The sequence below is a fragment of the Desmodus rotundus genome, chromosome 9 (genome assembly GCF_022682495.2).
Source record: "Desmodus rotundus isolate HL8 chromosome 9, HLdesRot8A.1, whole genome shotgun sequence".
In the NCBI taxonomy this organism is placed as follows: Eukaryota; Metazoa; Chordata; class Mammalia; order Chiroptera; family Phyllostomidae; genus Desmodus; species Desmodus rotundus.
In genome coordinates, this window is record NC_071395.1 from 89,480,677 (window position 1) to 89,501,586 (window position 20,910).

Here is a 20,910-nt window from a genome sequence, read left to right on the forward strand (position 1 = left end):
GTTGGGGAGCATGTGAGAAGTAACCTATCTATGTTTCTCTTACACATCGATATTTCCCTCCTTCTCTTTCTCCCTCCTTTCCCCTTTCTCTAACAAGAAATAACTAAGATGTTAAAAAAAATAAAAATAAAAAGGTGACATAGAAAAAAATTCTATGTATACATTTTAAGTTTTCAATATGACATCATACTTCACAAATAAAGACTGAGGATGGTGATCATCTTCTCAATGAATAAAATAAATGATGAAGAATGTATGCTTTAGTTCTTATATCATAGCCAAGGCATGAGAGGAAGAGGAGATTCCCATGAAAACTGGAAGGAAGGGTTCCCCAGGAAAGAGAGTGAGTGGGAGACAGGCAGACCCATGGAGAGCGGTGAGGGAGGCTCTCCTGTGAGGACCCACAAACCCTGTGATGGACCAGCTCCATGCCTTGTCTTGGCCCTGTGGTGCTGTCTGGGCCACAGAGGGGTAGGTCCAACAGCTGTTTTAAATGATTTCCAGCCTGGGCCAGGTTACTTAGTTGGTTAGAGCATCATCCCGCTATGCCGAGGTTGGGGGTTTGATCCCTGGTTAGGGAACATATAAGAATTGACAATGAATGCATAAATAAGTGGGAAAATGCAATAAAAAATAAGTTAAAAAAAAAAGTATGAGTCTCTACAAAGTTTTGTTCACAATGACTCAAATAGGAATTCATGATTAGATCGCCCTGTGAGGGCGATGAGTTTCCATAGAACTCATTTTTTGTCCAGGAGGCCAGGCTGGACAGGTGAGCAAGGGCTGGGTGGTAGAGGATTCTAAACTGACTTTCTGGCCCTGGCTGGTGTGGCTCAGTGGATTGAGTGCCAGCTTGTGAACCAAAGGGTGGGTGGTTAGATTCCCAGTCAGGGAACATGCCTGGGTTGTGGGCCAGGTTCCCAGTTGGGGGCATGTGAAAGGCAACCACACAATGATGTTTCTCTCCCTCTCTTTACTTGAAAATAAATAAATAAAATCTTTTTAAAAAATTAAGTAAACTGACTTTCTCTGGAGGGCAATAGGGAACCATTACAAGGTTTCCCCGATGAACCTGCAATTTTCTGGAAAAGTCAGCCCTGGCCCATGGCCTTGCCAGGAAAGGCAGGAGGTCCAGAATTATGCTATGTGCAAAGAGCCCCCTTGGGGGTCAAAGGAAAAGCAGAGGGATCTTGCTGAGTGTCCCATGAGAGAGGCCCTTTGGGTGGAAGTTGGAGAGAGGGAGGAACCCTCTTACTCTGCCAGGAGAAAGGGCTCCAAACCCAGGCAACAGAGGAGGGTCAGGAAAGCTGAGGCGAAATGCCACTTGTGCCTTTTTCCCCCCCTAAAAACTAAACAAAGCAGCTGAGTTTGGTGGCCCCTCAGGAAGACCAGTCATTTCCTGAGGGGATATCAGGCCAGCCCAGGCATTGTGTCCGGTTTCCAGCAATGGCCGCCATTACCTGACCAGCATCGCAGCCGGTCTTTCTGCTGTGCTGGGAGAAGTTGCCAGAGTGGTCTTTCTGCTTTTCACAGGGCCAGTTTCTCATCAGCTGTGCATGGGAAGTGTCTTCAGCCCCAGGGGCATGGCCCAAAGGCAGGACTAACTGCCCATTTCAGGATGCTGTTGGGATTAACCACAGAAGGCAAGATGTGGCTCGGAGTCCTGCTGACAATTCTGCTCTGTGAGTGTTAGTCTCTTCCAACATCACTTAAACTTCATGAGAAATGAAGCTAATGAAGTCAACATATTTCTTCTGTCTTTTCCAGGTTCAAGCCTTGAGGCTCAAGAAAACCGTAAGTTGTAAAGTTTCTACCTAGATTTGTTGCGTCTTTCTGTGATTTTCAACACTCAGTGTCAAACTGCTCAGGTTAATGTTTATAACAACTGAGAAAACATATTCCAAATGAGAGCTAAAGTTTATTGCTTTCTGGCATTTTTAGAAGGTTTTAGGAAAAAAACCCCTTGTTCTTAGCCAAGTTCTAATCAGCGTGTTCTAGACGTAGCTTGTATTTTCTAGATCCTAGTGAACTGCTGTATATTGGGGTTGAGGGGTGATAAAAAAGTGAGTGATTGCATAATTTGTTTCTTATTGTCCTACCATAAATATCTCATTTTCATATTTTACCCCCTCCCCGATTTTTAAATTCACAAATGAAATGTAATCAATTTGTTAGATTCATGAAGACAGAATATAGTTTAAGTTGTTGTTATGATTTTTTTCTCCTAAATGATCTAAGACATATTGGATTTCATTTCCCATCCACCCACGGGGCTGCAATTAAACCTGCAATATTGTGTGCTTGTATACAAGGAGGGGTGCTTGTCCTTGAAGCCCGGTTTGCCATCCACTTGGGAGCTGATCTTGAATCTTTAGGATAAGCAGATTTGGCTTTGCTTCAGCTGGGACCATGTGAAGGAGAGGGCTTGGCTGGTTCTGGGGACTTCATGGAGGGAGAGCCCATAGAGCAGGATTCCCTTGTCAGGGGTCACTTCAGTCAGCAAAGAATGGGGATGACGACTGGGTTGTAGATAGTTGTACGGCTCTTGGGAGGCAATGGACCTGGATGATGCTGGTTTGTTGAGCCAGGGCTCAGAGCAGGGGCTCCAGGACAAGAGGGCTGGTGTGGCTGCTAGCAAAGCTGCTCTGCAGGTCTCCCCCTCAATTGCCCATGTGCTTCGGCAGGCATTTGATGCCCATGGGAGCCCGTGGGGGCAGAACATCCACTATCCTAATCACCCTTGGTAACTGATGATGTCTGTGCACCTCAGAGACATTCCAGAGAAATAACCGACTTGTCTGCTCGAGAGGCAGTTGGTGGGGCGTCACACTAGAAATTCCACCACCTCAACCCTCCTCTAAACCCACCTGATCTGCCTGCAGCCGTGGGCCTAAGTCAACACATTTTAAAAATATATATATTTATTTATTTTTAGAGACAGGAGAAGGGAGGGAGAAAAAGAGGGAGAGAAACCTTGATGTAAGAGAGAAATGTTGATCCGTTGCCTCTCAAATATGCACCAACCGGGGATGGAACCCACAACCCAGGCATGTGCTCTGACCGGGAGTCGAACTGGCAACCCTTCACTCTGCAGGACTACGCTCAGCCTACTGAGCCACACTGGTCAGGGTCTGACTGGACTATTGAAAGCCACTTGTACTTTGCCTCTTTGAGCCCTTTTCTCACGTGTACAGAAGGGATGATAAGAGGATTAATCATAGAGTCAGTGTGAGGATGACATTAGGTTAAAGGAGGTGGCTGGCTGGCCCTGGCATATGGTGATAAATAACGGTTTACAATATGCAGTCCTGGTCCTCCCCATCTTTACAATCCCAGCTCCTGCACCGCCCTCTCTGTCCGCGCCAGTCCGCTCCCCCCAGCTTTTGTCCAACCACACCCCGCTATCACTTCTGCTTGTGGGTTTCTGTCTCTTGCTCTGGACATCCTGTTTCCCAGGACCTCCCAGCTCCATCTCAAATGGAAGTGAATCGTTCCCCATCTCAAATGGAAGTGAACTGTCCCCTTCCCCACTGCTGCCTCAGGCCTCTGCCTTGTTTTAACACTTGAGGAAGCTGAGGCCTGAAAGCCAGAAGGTACTTGAGCATGATCAGCACGGGGTGTTAGTGGAGTGGGGGCTATGATCCAGATCTCCCATTCCTCGCGCCACCCAAAGCCATGCTGTCAATGTGTTTGACATGCGTGACCTACGAGCCTACTCTGTGTGGTTGAGGTGCCGGGTCAGCCTTGGCACTTGCCGCTCCTTTATCTCAGGCCCTTATCCCACCCCAGCTGCCCGCCTCAGGAGATGACCTCAACCTTCACCTTGAAAATAGTGCTGTCTGGAGGGAACTTCCTCAGCTTCCCCTCTGCCTGAGCTGCAGGCTTATCTGCCTCCCCACCCATTCTCCTGGCTTCCCTCCTGCTTCAGACAAGATGTCTGCCCCTCCCCGCTTGTGCTGGCCTGGGCCAGCCTGTCCACCTGGGCTCCCAGCCAAGCCCTCGAGTTGCCCCCCAGGATCTCGTTCTATCATTTTTTCAGTTCCCATCCCACTTTTAGTATCTCCCCCCTTTCTGTCTCTTTCCCCTCAAATATGATTGGTAGCTCTTACTTTTTTATGAAAGAGGAAAATCACACATAACTTGCCCCCTCCACTCATCTCGTGTGCCCTATCCATCTGTTCCCTTCCTCAGTCAGACTTCTCTGGAGGCTGGTTTACACTCACTGTCTGTGCCTCCTCACCTCTCAGGCACCCCTCACTTAACAGTCTGGCCGTGGCCCCCACTCCTCCCTGCACTGGGATCCTGCACAGGCCTTCCAATGTCAAATGCAGTGAACGCTCCAAGCCCTCAGCTTTGGGGCCCTATGCGGCCTTTGTGCGAAGCCTCCTTCCTTGGCCTCCTAGATCCTCTTCCCTGGTGTTCTCTTTACATGTGTGACACACGCTCCCTCTCCCCAAGGTAGATTTGGACTTTCCTGAAGGTCTGAACTGCCTCCACCCCCTGCAGCCTCCCCGGTCTTATCTTCTCTGGAGCTTAACCCGCTATCTGCACCTCCACACGCCGCCCTGGTCCAGTTGAGCCCTGGCCTCTCCCCTGAGCATCACATGGGGCTAGTAGGTGACATCTCCTCCTAGTTGATTCCCAGGTCCCCCCAAAACAGTCTCACCACCGTGACTTTTTACTCTGTGCTTATCTCTTTCTGCTGATGTTTAGTTGGGTATCCTCCTGGGTGCCTAATCTGGGAAACTTACCTCCTACTCCTTGCCTCAACCCCCATATTCAAATAAATCTTTGAAAAAATTTTAATAAAACACATTATAACATAAAATTTATTAATGATATTTAGTTCTGCAAGCATCACCACTGTCTAGTTCCAGAAACTTTTCACCTCACCCCCAGTAAGTCCTTTCGTGTCTGCTAAATATTCCTCAAGTCTATCCCTTCATTCCCACTGCAGCTGCCCTAGCTCAGACCTCATTAGCTTTCACCTGAACTCCTGTCCAAGCTGTTCATGGGCCTCTGGTCTCTCCCTTTAGCCCACAGTGATCCTTCCAAAGCTCCAGTGTCATCCTGTCACCCTTCTAAGTACCCTCAGGACAGGGTCCAGCTTCTCAGCACAGCAGACAACGCCCTCTGTTCTGGCACCTCCTACCTGGCTCTCTTGGCCTGTCCGGCCCCATACTCTGGTTCCTGTAACTGTTTGTGCCTGGATGCATTATTTTTTTTATGCCCCTGTGCCCTGGTACATGCTGTTCTCCTGCCTGGAGCACCCCTGTTCTTGGCCTGGTTCAAGACTCAGTGCAGGGGTCACTTCCTTCAGACTTTCCTTGGCCTCTCCTGGGCAGCCCTTCCTCTTGGTGTTTATGTCACTATACTCCAATTATCTGAGTCCACACCAGCTTGCATGGTCTGGGACAGCAATGATGATTTTGTATTCACCTTGTAAGCCCAGCTCCTGGCATAGGTGCTCAGTAAATGTCTCATTGAAGGAGACTCCCACCAAACTTGGAGATACTTGAGATTCAGAAGGTGGGCCAGCGTGGTCAGTGCTGGGCGCTGAAGTGCAGCAGGGACTCCATGCTTCGTGGCTCCCTGTAATTTTCTTGACAATAGTGGGTGGCTCCTCCTTCTCTTCCCCCACCTTTCTTTCTGAGTCATTTCCAGATGGAGGGCCAAGTGGCTGGCTGAGTCATAATGCCTCATCTTCCCTGGGAGCATCAGCATCCGCTGGAGGTAGAGGAAATCAGGCCCCTGGGTCTTAGGGTTTGAGAATGTGGTGATGTAGTGACTCGGTGACTTTGCATCCTTCTCCATCAGCCTTTATCTCCCCAGGGTGAAGAGATCTGACCTCTTTAGCCTGTTTCGCAGTCCCATCCTTCCATCCCAACAGTTCTAAAAGTTTGGGTTCTAGAAGGAGAGCTGTGTACCCTTTCTCCAGAAAAACGCACTCCTGCACATGATCAGAGGTGATTCATGGGTCCCTCGACACCCATCCATGAACTTCCAGGGAGCCCAGGTTGTGAACAGTCACTCAATTGTGTGAATAGTGAGACCTACACACAGGAATCCAGTCTGGCTATTCCTGGGCAGTTTATCCATAAAGTGGATAACGTTTTCCATCTTCTGTGCTATCTTAATCATCAGGTAAATATTTTTGAAAATTGGTTGGGTGGTATCTTTGTTATCTATTTCTGCTTAACAAATGATCCCAAAGCTTAGTGGCTGAAGACGATTTATTATCTCACACAATTTCTAAGGGTCAGGAATCCACGAGTGGCTCAGTGGGGTGGCTCTGAATCAGAGTCTGTCAGGAGATTGCAGATAAAATGTTGATCAAGGTTATAGCGATTGGAAGGCTTGTCTGAACCTAGGGGATCTGATTTAAAGGTCAGCTCTGTGGCTGTTCCTTGCTGTGTGGTCCTCTCCACGGGGAAGCTCATGGCACAGCAGCTGGCTTTGCCCAGAGTGAGTGATTGCAGAAAAGGAAAGAATGGGCAAGACAAAAGTTGCAATGTCTTTTATAATCTAGTCTCAGAAGTGACATACCAACCCTTCTATAGTATTTTGTTGGTCAAGAGCCCAGCCCTGGTATGATGTGGGAGGGGACCGCATGCAGGTGTGACTACCCGAAGGCAAGGCTCATTGGGGACCTTCTTGAAGGCTGGCTATTGCACAGGTAATAGTGGAGGTGATGGAGGAAGTGGTGGAGGTGGAGGAGGTGGTGGAGGAGATGGTGGTGGAGGTGGAGGAGGCAGTGGTGGAGGTGGTAGAGGTGGTGGTAGAGATGGTGGTGGTGGAGGAGGTGGCGGTAGAGGAGGCGGTGGAGGAGGCGGTGGTGGAGGTGGAGGAGGTTGTGGTGGAGGTGGCGGTAGTGGTGGTAAAATATAGGCTGCTGGTTTTGTTGCATCAAGTCAGTGAGGTTTTGTGTTAAGCTGAAGAGCTGGATTTACATATCCTGATAAATTTTGTAGAGTGCTTTTCCTTCTTCCTCCCTGTCTCCCTTGTCTGTTCCAGTCGGCCGTGGGAGTGTGCTGTTCTTACCAGTTAATTTATTAAGCTCATGTATATTAGTGTTGCTTAGAAAAGCAAGACGAAATGTTCCCCATGCTAGTGGATATCATCCTCTCTGAAAACTACCCAAGGGTGCTTTAAAATAGTGAAAAAGTGGTGGCCCTCCTATAAAAACGAAGTGAACTAGGCCTGATCAGGAGGAGACCCAGGCAGGGACGGCACTGAGGTCGGAAGGCCCACTGGAGTAGGGAAGAATTGTGAAACGCAGACTGTGAGCCCCAGGTGGGCAGAAACTATCTCATCCTCTCTAAACCCCCAGCACTGGGAGCAGTGCCCGATGCGCAGGAGCCCGCTTAAATGTCTGCTGCGTGGATGGCGTGACGAAGAGGGAAGGAATGGAAGGCCACCCAGGGGCCAGGCAGTGAGCAATGCATTCTCTGCCCCTTCAGCGTTCTCAGACACCTTGCTTTCAGTCACTGTTCAAGATTAAAACATTAGTGCTGGGAAGGCAGGTATTAGTGTTCCCATTTTATAAAGAGGGGAAGTGGTAGCCTGGAGACGCGAAACAGCCCAGGGAATGGCTGCGGGGTGGAGGGGTTGAACCGGGCGCGCCTGACTTACTTTCTTGCTGTACCCAGCTCTGAGTGCCAGTCCAGGGCACAGCCAGCCCTGTGTGTGCCTTCTAGGCAGGATGATGGCAGTAAAGCAGTCCCACACGGGGGATGTGCAACCCTGGGAACCTGGAGAAGTCGTTATAGTTAACCTGGGAAATTTTTTTTTAATGGTTTTCTTTTTTAAAAAATCACTAGAAATAAGGAACTGAGATAGAGCTTAGAGACCTCAAGACTCAAAAGTTGGTTTTATATCCGTGCCCAACAGAATCTAGCTAACATTGCTCACTAACTTCACCTGTGCCGGGAGCCGTACCCCGGTACTACACTCGGGTTCCCAGGCGCATAACTCACTAACTAACACAGCTAACTTCACCTGTGCCGGGAGCCGTACCCCGGTACTACACTCGGGTTCCCAGGCGCACTCACTGTTGCCATGCCCGTTGCAGGGGTAAGGAGACTGGGGCTCAGGGTAGCTTGCCGGCAGCCGCACCGTGTGTGAGGAGCAGAGGTGGCATTCGGCTCAGCCCGTCTGTCTCAGCACTTACCTCTGCTCTCTGCTCTCTCCTGATAGATCACTGTGTGGCTTAAAATGAAGGAGGGGGAGTGAGACCTGCCTGTCCCTGACCGGGAAGGGACCATAATAATCAGTGGGGAACTACAAATGTTCCAAAGAAACTTCTGGACTGAGAGTTCACCCAGCAGGCTCCTTAGACCAGGAGCTAACAAGGAACAGAGAGAGACGGGACAGGGCGTCTAATGATCAATGCCGGGGAAACAACTGGAATTTAAACCCCTGCCTTGTTCCACCTCATGGCCTGACCAGATGCCTTTTTTTTTTTTTTTTTTTTTTTTTGGTCAAATTAATTGCTCAGAAGAAAGAGACAGGTGTGGACTGTTGTATTCATTTAAACACCTGAGACATTGTAGAGAAATTAAATTCTAAATTGCTGATAAAAGGTTTCACTTTGTTAAAAGAAAGGGAAAGGCAGTTTTTGCCGGTGTCTCTGGACAGCTAGCTAGCTGTGCCTTTTCTTACCTTTTTCTTACTTGAAAACTGATCTAGGACCACTTATAAAAATTATGTATGGTTGTTTAATATAATTCAATGAGGGACCATACCAAGGAGGTCCAAGCATGCAGATTTCTGAAGATTTTCCTTGGTCTAAAAATAAGGAGAGTTAGAGTTATTAATCCAGGAGAATTAATAATATGCATTCATCAGGCATGGCCCGTGAATATTTTTCTCTTATCAAAGTGTCTGATGAGAATTGAACTTTTAGGAGCCTTACCTAAACCACATGGCCCTGTTTTGCTTGAACAACACCTGGCGCCCACTGTCCCATACCATCTCTGGCCTGTGAATGGGCTACATAAGTTTTGGGTAAGGTCCATGCTTGGAGCTGCCACTCTGTATATGGAGAGTTGTGTCCTGTGTAAAAGAGCGGGGAGGAGTAAATTAGACTTTATTTTTGTATTTGTTTATAGATGCATAAAGACTAGCTGGAGGGGTAACAAGCAACTAAAATCAGTAGTTACTTCTGCAGGGGAGCTGGGCACTGGGTTTAACAGAAACGGGAAAGAGACTTTACACTGTATCTTTCTCTCCGTATTTTCCTTTTTTGCACTTCACGTACACAGATTTTGACATCACAGTACTTGGTTAATAACACTGTCATCCTTGATCCATGCAGAATTGCCTTTCATTTTATTTATATGTGTGTTTTTAGTAACAATTCACAGGACCCTACCACTCAACCCAAGAATTAGAACATCACTCATATCCATATCTACCTGCTCCTCCCAATCCTATTCCCTTCTTCCTTTCAGAAGTGACCACTATCCTGATTTTTTTATATTAATCTTATACCCATTCACCCCTAAAACTTAACATTGTTTCAGATGATTTGTGAATAGGCTCTTTGGGGTTTCTTGTAGATATCATATCATTTACATTTGGGGGGTTTAAAACAGTTGACTGCCTATCCACTTAAAAACTTAAATAAAAGCTTAAAATCTCATGATTGTTTTCTTCACACTTTGGGAGACAGAAGACACAGGCCGCTAATAAAACACACCAGGTACACTAACTCTCAACCCCCGGTCCTGAAGCTAAATACGTAGCCTCCTTAGAACGGGAAAGATGTAAGTTTATGGGTGAGATGTGTAGAAGCGTAGAGGTTCTGAGAGGCTGAGCTACTTGATTTTAAGGTCATGGACTTTAGATACATTGTCCTCCAAACTCTCCCACGTATTGTCTGTTCTTTCTAGGTGTATATAGATCACAAGATATTTGACATTGTTTTTTGTGGCAGGAATTTGGAGAGTGAATATTTTATAGCACCGACTGAGCCCAGATCCATGTGCATGTGTAATAAGCCACAGGGGAGGTAGAGCAGAGGTGCTTTGAGGCACATCCAGGTGCATAACTAGGAACCCAGGTGGGCTGCAGAAGGACCTATGGCAGGATCAAGAGGATTTTCAAAAGACAGACCTGCCCTGGTCTGCTCTGAAGCTTGGACAAAAGTCCTGACCAATAAGCATGGTCCAGAATCTTCTAGCCTGGGACCCTTTCAGAGCAGTGGCCCACCACCAACCAACCAACAGACAAAATTACTTATTAAATAGCCAGAGAGCATCCAGTTTTAAGCAATTCATCTTCCCAGCCCATCATTGTAAAAAGTCTCAAAACGTGCTCTCTGGTTAGCTGAATTCTGTTGATAGCCTATGGTTGCTGGATATTAGATGCTGGATGACGCGGGCCAGACATGATGCACTTGGCTAGTTGATCTGGTGCCTGGTTTCTGGCAGAGGCTGGGTAGCTGGTTGGGCACGGTAGCTGCTCCAGGTGCCTGACCAGAGATTTCCCTCATCCCCTCATAGAGGGGAATGTGTGCTCTTTTCTTCTCAATGGCGGATGGGGGTGGGGACAGCATGTGGATGCCTCAGACATGATTTCGAGTCCTCCCCCAGCTGATGAGGCCTTAAGTTCATCAGATAGAAAATGCCAGCTAAGACTCTGCTATTCTGTCAAGCTAGGGTAAGGAAGGAAATTTCCAGGGTGTGACCCCCCCATTTCAGCATAGTGGCAGCTGTCTTTTATTAAGCAATTCCTGTATGTCAGGCACTGTATGGGTGCTTTCCTGCTCCTCTACTATAAGCCTTGCAACAACCTACTAAGTGTGTGTCCTCACCCCATCTACCAAATGAGGAAGCAGAGCACAGAGAGGTTAATCGCCCAAGGTCACACAGTAAGAGATGAACCAGGACTCGAATGCCTGTCTGCCTGAAACTCATGCTTCCTCCAGGGGCCACGATGTGGCAGCTCACAGGCTGCGCATGTCTCATGAACAGGGTTTTTCCGGTTTTGTTTTTGTTTTGTCATACTCTGAAGACCGCCACCTCGTCTCGGTGGGACAAAGAGAAGCTTAGTACCAACTTTCTCGTGCTTGACCCGCTAGCCAGAGTCATTCCCCACCTGGCCCCTGTAGCCCTTTGGGCCCCTTGGACACTGCACTGCACAGGATGATACCAATCCAGTGTAGTGGAGGTCGCCCGGACATTGTTGTTTCTGGGATGACAGGCGTGTCTTCCCTCCTTCTCTTGTCATTTAGCTTTCACCATCAACAACGTCCACATGGTGATCCTGCCAGAGCAGGAGGTGAAAAACGGGGACAATCTGACCCTGCAGTGCGTCGTGGACATCAGCACCACCGCTCATGCCCAGCCTCAGCGCTGGATGTTCTTCTATAAGGACGACGTGCTGTTTCACAACGTCTCCTCCACGAAGAGCGTGGAGAGTTATTTCATCCCTCGAGCCCGGGTCTACAACGCAGGGACATACAAGTGCACTGTGATTCTGAACAACAAGATGAAAACCACGTCAGATTACGAGGTGTTTGTCAGAGGTGAGTCCCCGGAATGGAACGTAGCTCAAGCAGATGAGGCTCACCCATGCAATAGCATGAACAGTAATTGAATGCATAGTGACACTGGATCTACCTGCCCACCCATCGCCTTTCTCTCTCCTCTGCCTGGCATTTTGCTAACCTGAAAATGGAGGCATTAGCCATGCTCCCAACATGCCAGGCTGTTTCTCACCGTCTTTGCATACGCTGTTCCCTCTCCTGGGAAATACCCTTCATCTCATCTCCTCGTGAACTACTGTTTCTCCTTCAAGACTCCACTCGGTCTCTTCTCTGACACTTTCCCAAACAACATCGACCTCCCCCAGGGTGCTCACAGCCCTTATGCCCTCTCTACAGGCTACGGTATTTGTATAAAAGCCACTGGGCCAAGTGTTGGCACTGGATTCTGTAGTCAGTCTGCCTGGATTCCCATCTGGGCAAGTGCCTGAACCTCTCTAAACTTTAAAATTCTCATCAGTGAAATGAAGATAATAATAATAATGCCAAGCTCAGGGAATTTTGAGAGGATTAAAAGATATCTGTAGGTAAAGAAAGGGCTTAACCTAATGCCAGCACATAATGAGTTCCCAGCAAATGACATTTACTCTTTCACTTGATATTACAGCTATTTCTCACACATGTGTCTGCTCTTCTGGACTGTGAGATCATGGGGAAAGAGGTGGTGTTTGGTCTATTTTTGTATCTTGAACAAAGAATCTGGCTCATAGTAGACAGTCAAATGATTGTGAAATAAAGTAAGCAGATGAAAAAGGGGATGTAGAAACGGATGAGAATGGAGAAGTAGGAGAGACATCATTGTGGGAGATTTGGCTCAGAGTTAGAGAGTTTCTTTCATTCATTCATTCCCTTAAGAAACATTTCCAAAAGCTGCAAGTCAGCAAACAAATCAGTGCAAGACGTGCAAATGCATCAGGTGGGGCCCAGCTCCAGAGGCAGTTGCAGTCTGGTAGGGAAGAAAGACATTTAAACAAATAATTATAGCCCAATAGTTATATGATCTGAGTGGCTTGGGACCACAAAGTGGGAGGAAATAATTCTACCTAGAGAAGTTAGAGATGTCTGGAGGAAGGGACCCTGGGTCCAGATCCAGAAGATGGGGGAAGAGTTCGCTGGCTGGGAGTGGAACAAGGGCAGAGAAAAGAGATGTGGCATCAGAGTAAAAGAGCAGAGGCTGAGAAAGAGGTATGTCAGCAGAGTGCCCCAGTCTCTTGGATTCTACATTTCCTGTCTCTAAAATAGAGACAACTAGTTAACTACATGTACCCTTAAAGGATGTTTTTTTAAGGATTAAATGGGATAGTGAATGGAGTGTACTCAGTAACCAAGTGTTGAATGAGGTGCATGTATGAGGTGCTGGGCCAGGCCATCCTTAGAAAAAAATAACCCTTTCAGCCAACAGGAAGCAGGAAGCACCAGTGGGCAAGTGTCCGAGGGCATTTTCCTTTCATAAGTATGCAACTTCTGACTACGTTCTTGTCAGCCTGCATCACCCCCCAGGCCAATTCCTCCGTGGGTGTCCTTTGTGCAGCAGGGGGCGTGGCTGGCTGGACAGCTCTTTGTGTTACCAGGGGCAACTGCCACACAGATGCAGACCCGGCCTTCCACATGTCCACTAAGGACAGGGGAGGAACCAACAGGTCTAGGCATTTACATTAGTGACGAGAAAAGATTGGCAGGCCAAGAGTTTGGGACAAATGTTGGAAAGAAATGTGCTGGCAGGCTTTTGAAACTTAGGGGGATTTTTCTTAAAACTTGGATGATTTAATGGGCAGAGTTAGTGAATTCAGCCCCTGCATCCTTGACAGCTGCTGCCATAACTGTCATTTCTGCATTTTTGTGCTTTTGAGACCAGAACAATCATTCATACTGTTATTACTTCCAGTAATAAGGACTATTATTTATTAGGCTCTCGTGAGATAAATGGTTATAAGTGCTTTACACACATTTCATTTCACCCCTGCAGTAGCCCTGGGAGCGAAACATGGTTCCTCCTATTTATAGGTGTGGACCCTGGGGCTTGGAGTGTTGAATGACATGCTCAAGTTTCACAGTTCATCAAAGGCAAAGCTAGAGTCAGAACCACAATCTATTTGACCCTGAAGTTGACTTCTAATGGTTGATTATTATGATAGGTCTTTGAGGTAGACAAAGGCAATCCATCCATTCATTAAACATTTGTTGAGTCCCTACTCTGGACCAGACTGAGCACCCAGCAATGAGTGAGACACAGCCCCTTCCCTCAGGGAGCTTGGTGTGAATGGGGAGCACCTTCACAAACAGCGGCCGCTACAGGGAACAGCAGTGGTATAAACACAGAGCAGATCTCCTTCCCAAGCAGATAGCCTCCTGTCTCTGAACTTGGTGGGTAAAAAAAAAAAAAAGATTTATAAGCCTCAAAAGTGACTGGGTGAGGTGGCACATTCCAGAAGAGGCAGGTTTAGGATGCAAGCAAGTCCACCTGACTCCAAGATGAAGTTCATGACCCTCAGACGATGGGGCCTGGACAGGACATCTAATCTCAGCCAGGGCCTCAAAGCTCCCCCTAATCTGACCTGGTTCACCACCTGATCTACCTTCCTCTCCACCTTTCTCTGCTCTGGATGGCCCTCCGTCATATACCTCGGCCCAGGCGGTTTCCCATGCGCGTGGGTACCCTGAACTGCCTGTCCTTAGCCCCCACCCAAATCATCTGCCCCAATAACACCCTTCCTCCAACATTCCTCTCAGATCCTGTTCCTTTCTAGAATTTCTTCTAAACCCCCAGGCAGAGAGAGCTTCCTCCTTTCTTGGCCGTCCCATTGCTCATTGTCTCTGCAACACACTCTGAGGCTCGGTTATTTTCAGTTTTTCTTTTTGAACTGGGAGGCCATGCATCCCTCCTTTCTCCCATCCCTCCCACCCAGCCTCTGGCTCTGGAGACCTGGGGTTGAATCTCAACTCTCGGGCTTGATAGCTATGAGCTTTTGGAAGAACCTTGATCCTCTCTGAGCTTCACCTTCTTCATCTGTCAAATGGGCATAATTTTACCCTTCATGCCCCCTCAGGAGGTTTATTATGAGAATTATACGGGGTCATGGATATAAAGTCAATCTAGCTTGTGACTGGCATTCAAAAAGTATAACAACCGTCGCAGTAATCCTAATGAATACTGGCTGGCTTGTTTTATTTTGTTTTATTTCTAACTGTTTCAGTTGGGAAGACTTGTCTTCCCAATGGGATTATAAATGTTGAAAGCGCCAACCACGTCTTAAACATATTTTATACGTTTCAAAGTACCTGGTATAGTGCTGGGCACATACATGCTCAGTAATTACCTGGTAGGTAGCACTGGGTATTCTGGGAAGGAAAGAAAAGAACTTTTGATGGGTCAACCACAACAACTCAGCTTGTGCCATGAAATCAAACTGATACTAACGGACTTTCTCTTTCCCCAAAGGAGTGTCCAGTCCCAGAGTGACGCTGGACAAGAAGGAGGCTGAAGAAGGCGGGATTGTGACGGTCAATTGTTCTGTCCCAGAGGAAAAGGCCCCAGTACATTTCACAGTTGAAAAAGTCGAACTAGATAGAAAAAGTGGCAAGCAGAAAAGAAAAACTTCTCAGAACCAGAATTTTGTGACACTGGAATTCACAGTCGAGGAGCAGGACCACGTCATATATTTCCTGTGTACAGCCAGCATTGCTTTTGGGACAAACATGGAGACCTCTGAAACAACCAAGAGTGACCTGGTCACCGTGAGGGGTCAGAGTCCTGCTCTTCTTCTTCTCATTCTTTCTGACTTGCTGGTTTGGCCTGGGGGGAAAGAGCCTGGGATTGAGAAGGGGAGGGGGCTCTGGCTGGACTACTGTTCTTAAGACTGTTCTTAGTCCCTTTAAGTCCATAGTTTTCAAACTTTTCAACTGTGACACAGTTTAATATATATTTATATATATACAGGATGGGGCAAAAGTAGGTTTACAGTTGTGAGTACATGAAATAGAGTTTATTCTTGTATTATTATTGATTAATTATTGAATCATTTTCAATATGAGCAACTGTAAACCTACTTTTGTCCCACTCTATACATGCATATGTGTGTGAATTTCCCAAACAAAATTTTACAAATGATACTTAACCTTGATATATGATGCATTTTGCTATTTTCCATTCTATTCTATTTCATTTTTTAAAAGATTTTATTTATTTATTTTTAGAGGGGAAAAGGGAGGGAGAAAGAGAGGGAGAGAAAAACATCAATATGAGAGAGAAACACTGATGGGTTGCCTCTCACATACGCCCTGACCCGGGGAACAAACCCACAACCCAGGCAGGTGCTCTGACCAGGAATCGAACCAGCAACCTCTTGCTTTGTGGTATGATGTCTGACCAACTCAGCCACCCTGGTCAGGGCCCTATTTCAGTTTTTTAAAACTGGCCACAACTCACTGAAATGATGCACTGTGTGACCTGCAGTTTGGAAACCACAGCTTTCAGCCAGTGCGGGTCAGACATCAGAAAGCGGGGTTGAAGGGGATCAGGAGGTCCTCAGCCTTTGCCTCCCACATTAGATGAGGAAGTCCCCTCTTCTACCCACACCCCATCAACAAGACATTGGACAAATAGGAAACGTGAGAATTACTCTTGGGAGAGAAAGGCAACAGCAGAGAGAAGCCTGGGTGTGAGTTCCGGCACAGTCAACCAGGACCTGTGAGGCAGAGTGGGGGGAGGCCCATTCTTATGCAGATGGCCTCAAATATTTTCAAACTGGGAGCCTTAAAGTTTGATAGGTGACCCTCTGCTTTCAGCACCTGACTTCTGTCCATTGTGTATGTATATATGTCTACATATATGTACATCATGTGTATATGTGTATTTACATACACATATAAATATCACACATATATAATATTTTTCAGATTAGACTACATGGTGTGGGTTAAATTTTTAGAAAATGAAGCATAAAGTACACTTTATAAAGTATAAGGTGACGATCATCCATCATCCAACTACTCCGAGAAAACCACTTGTGTGGTCTCCAGACTCACTCCGCTTATACTTTCATGCACACGCAGCCTTTGTTTTTCTTTGTTTTGACATAAAAATAGGACTTGTAAAACATACTATTTTATAACTTTTTCTTAATATGTTATGGGCTTTTGTTCATATCAGGAAATACAGACCTATGTCATTTTAGTGGCAACTCGGAATCCTGTTGTTGGGATACGCCATAATGTATTTACCTTTCTCATTGATGGATAGGGTATTTCCCCAGCTTTTGCTACTAAAATAGTCTTGCAACAGACATGCTTGTACTTAAAACTTGTGTGCTTCCACAAGTATTTTATTATCATTATTATTTTCTATGGAGTTGACTCCTAGCAGCCCAAATAGTTGATTGAAATGTTTTGTACATTTTCAGTATCAATAGATAATTGCCAAAGTGCTCCTTAAAATGGCCGAGCATTTTCATCCAAAGGGGTGCTTACCAGCTTTTCTGACACAGAATATTACAACATTTTGTTCTTTTTGCCGATCTAAGGGAGGTACAACGATAGGTCGTTGTGGTTGAGGCTTGTATTCCTTTGGTCTCTAGTGAGGGTGAGGGTGTTCTTTATGTTAATGGTCTATTTGCCCCCATAAATTGCCTGTTTATATACACTCATTGGCCCATTTTTACTATTTCTTATTGATTTGTTTGAGGCCTTTACAAATTAAAGGAATTAGCTCTCTGTTAGGTACTGTACCGATATTTTCTCTGGTTTGTCATTATTTTTATTTTATGATTTTTTTTCAATGCAGAAGATTTTAATGTTTAGTTAATCAAATTTTTTCATCTTTCCTCCTTATGGAATCTCGGTTTTGTGATCCACACCTTAAGTTCTTCCACAGTCCAAGATTATAGAAGAGAAAAATGCACCTATGCATTTGTTTTCTCACTGTTTCTTGGTTTAAATGTCCTCCCCCCACCCCCCACCCATGTTTAGGTCTCTGGTGCATCTGGAACTAATTCGGGTGTAAGGAAAAATGCCTTCAGTTGTTATTAAGTTGCTCCAGAGGGTGCTTGCTGAGGGTCTTAAAAGATGCTCTTTTCTAACTTTTACTTAGGAAAGCAGACTATTTTTTTTAATGATAGCTTTTTATTATGAATTTAAATGACTATCGTTAGAAGCCTAATGAATATAAAAGTATTATATCACTCTACATTCACGTTTGGCATTTTTAATATCCCTATCTGTATATATTCTCTATGCTCTGTTATTTTTTAGCAGGACTGAAGGCCTAGCCCCGCTTCCTTCACCATCTCCTGAAGACCCTACACCCTGGTATCTGACTCATGTTTTATTAAAAAGATGTTTTCAAACTGTGTGAACCATTAAATCAATTTAGTCAGTCATGACCAACATCTTTAAGAAAGAAATGGAATAGACTAGAAATCCCCCACCTTTTTTTTTTTTTTTTTTTTTTGCATCTGGTTATTTAAACATTTATTTCCATGAAGCAGCACAGTCTACACTATTGTTAGTTTTGAAAGCTATGGACTATTTATGCTGAAATGCCAGAGTTCCACGAAACGGTGCGAGGAGAACCTAGAAAAGCCTTGGTGGGCAGGGAGAAGAGTCTCTTTCTAACCACTGTGCTTATTTCTCAGGTCATTTGAAGAAGGTTGTGCAGCTGATATCTGGAGAAGATGGTTAGGGCTTTGGGAAGCTCAGGGAAGTTAGCGAATTGCAGTTAAGAAAAAAGTTGAAGACATAAGAATGAGTGAGAAGGGAGGGCACATCAGAGCAGCCTGGTTGAAGTTTTTTGAAAGGACAGGTTGATTTTTTGTTTTTAATTAATAAGGAAAAACAGTGGTTGGCAACAAAAAGAGCAGAGGAAAGGAGGAAGTGCCTTTTTCCTTCACCCAAGTTTGCACCTGAGTCCAACTGGCTTGTCCTCTTCTTGTAGAATCCTTCTCTAATCCCAAGTTCCACGTCACCCCTCAGGGGATGATCATGGAAGGAGAGAACATGGACATTACGTGCACCATTCAAGTGACGCACACGGCCACTGCATTTCCAGAAATCATAATCCAGAAGGACAAGATGATCGTGGCACACAGTAAAGACAACAACAGGGCCACCTACTCACTGATGGCCACAGTGGAGCACAGTGGCAACTACACGTGCAAAGTGGAAACCAGCTGGATATCCAAGGTCAGCAGCATCGTGGTCAACATAACAGGTAGGGTATCAACCTATGGCGGGCTCAAGAAGCGACTGTGCTGGAAACCAGGATGGCCAATGAGACGGATAATCTACTTGTCTGAATCAAAGCACTCAGGCGAGGGATGGTGCTCATGGGGAAAACTCGATGCAGAGCCAGTAAGCAGTTAGCTGTGGCAGGTGAGGGCGCAGGTTCTGCCATCAGATTCCAGCCTTGCCACTCACCACTGCTGTCACCTCAGGTGACTTACTGAGTTTCTCTTTGCCACAGCTCTTTGAGGTGAGGGTGATGACAGAACTCAGCAGCAGGACTGTTACAGTGGCCAAGTGACTTAAAGAGCCTCACACAGAGTAAGCACTCAGTGAATGTTATCTAGTGCTTCTACTATTATTATGTTCTCAATCCTCATCTGAGGATGTTTATTGATTTGAGAGAGAGAGGAAGGGGGAGGGGAGAGAGAGAGAGAAACATTGATAGGTTGCCTCCTGTACATGCCCCAGTTGGGGATCAAACCCACAACCTAGATATGAGCCCTAACTGGGGATTGAACCCTTAACATTTTGGTGCACAGGACAACGTTCCAACCAACTGAGCCACCCAGCCGGGGCTAGTGTTTCTATTATTATAGCACGTTTATCCTTCCTCTGTGCTGAGCACTATGCTAGATCACCAGACAAGCCCTGTGGCAGGTTCAGGAGTGAGAAAGCATTAGCAAACTCAAAGATAATAGTAACAATTCCCCTTTGTTGAACACTTTATGACTGATGTGGCTACTTTTTCATTTAATGCTCATAGCAATGCTGTGAGCTACGTATCCTGATTCCAGTTTCATGGCTGAGAGTTTGGGCAACTCGCCCAACGATTACAGGGTTACCAAGTAGAAGAACAAGAGTCACCCTTGGGCCTATTTATTTGACTTCTAAACGCATGCACTTAGTAGTTTCCCTGGACTCCTTGCCCCCTTACCTAGCTAGCTTTTCTTTTCTTTTTAGCTCTTACCACCAAAAAATATATACTCTACTTCTTCCTGTTTATGGTATGTATTCAGGCACTACAATGAAAGCTGACTCGGGCAGGAACATTACCTATTTCATGCGGTGCTATATTGTGAATACCCAGAACAGTGCCTGGCACATAGTAGGAATTCAATACTTATGTGTTGCATGAATGAATGAACATAGGATGACAGTGTTTCAGAGGGCAGAGAGTCAGCACTTCTTGGTTCCCAAGTGAAGGTGTCCATTCATTCCTTCATTTGTTGACTCAGTTACCGAAACCCCCTATGCGCTAAGCATTGCACAGCACCGGTCCCCCAGGATCACAGGTAGGCTGCCAACTACACAACTGGCATATGTGCTGGATCCTGCAGGTCTATAGTGTGTGCTAGCAATTTAGTTTATTATTGATAGTGACAAATATTTTGAGGGCACATGGTATTTTTTATTGATACAACAGATCTTATCTCATTCGAGAAAAGTATTTCATTCAACATATATTGAGTGTCTTCTGTTTTGCTGGGCAACCTATTGGGGATAGAGAACTGCCGAAGGTCAGGCTTTACCCTTGAAGGAATCACAGGCATAAATAGATCATTAGAATGCAGCACAGCCCTGCATGGGTGGCTCAATTGGTTGGACCATTGTCTTGTACACCAAAAGGTTGTGGGTTCGATCCCCAGTTGGAGCACATAGAGGAGGCAACTGATAAATGTTTCTCTCTCTCTCTCTCTCTCTCTCCACCTCCTCCCTCTCTCCCTTCCTCTGTCTCAGAAGTCAGTAAATATATCCTTGGGTGAGGATTTAAAAAAGAAAAAAGAATGCAATGCAATGAGGAAGTAAACAAAGGGATGGGCATACTGCTGGGAGAGCAACAGGGACCGAGTGGTGAACACGTGAACTGTTTCACCAGTTAGAGACGCACCCTTACCCCCGGGGCAGGCTACTTTAGGAAAGCATAAACATCACTGGACGTAAGATACTAGCTATTGTAGCTGATCACCCACATCCAGAAGGCTGTGCCATGCAGGGTATACAAGCCATCAGTCAATCAGGCTCCCAGGCCCAAGAAAGCAAAGTGCTTTGCTCAGTCTGTCCTTCCAAGCCCTCAGCCTGCATGCACTGTGAGCTTGTTCAAGTTCGACCAAGCCTTTGGAAAAGTCTCCAAGCCCACTTATGCA

The 20,910-nt window shown here is 46.1% G+C and overlaps 1 protein-coding gene across 8 annotated transcripts in view; it reads left to right on the plus strand.

Moving 5' to 3' along the window:
- PECAM1 (platelet and endothelial cell adhesion molecule 1) overlaps positions 1-20,910 on the plus strand; it is a 79,600-nt gene that overhangs the window by 23,706 nt on the left and 34,984 nt on the right. For all 8 annotated transcript variants that reach the window (XM_045182498.2, XM_045182499.2, XM_045182495.2 and 5 more), the window contains 5 exons: positions 1,534-1,682; positions 1,768-1,794; positions 11,237-11,530; positions 14,988-15,290; positions 18,477-18,752. In XM_045182498.2, the coding sequence (XP_045038433.2) occupies positions 1,534-1,682; positions 1,768-1,794; positions 11,237-11,530; positions 14,988-15,290; positions 18,477-18,752 (1,049 nt within the window). The remainder of the gene's footprint in view (positions 1-1,533; positions 1,683-1,767; positions 1,795-11,236; positions 11,531-14,987; positions 15,291-18,476; positions 18,753-20,910) is intronic.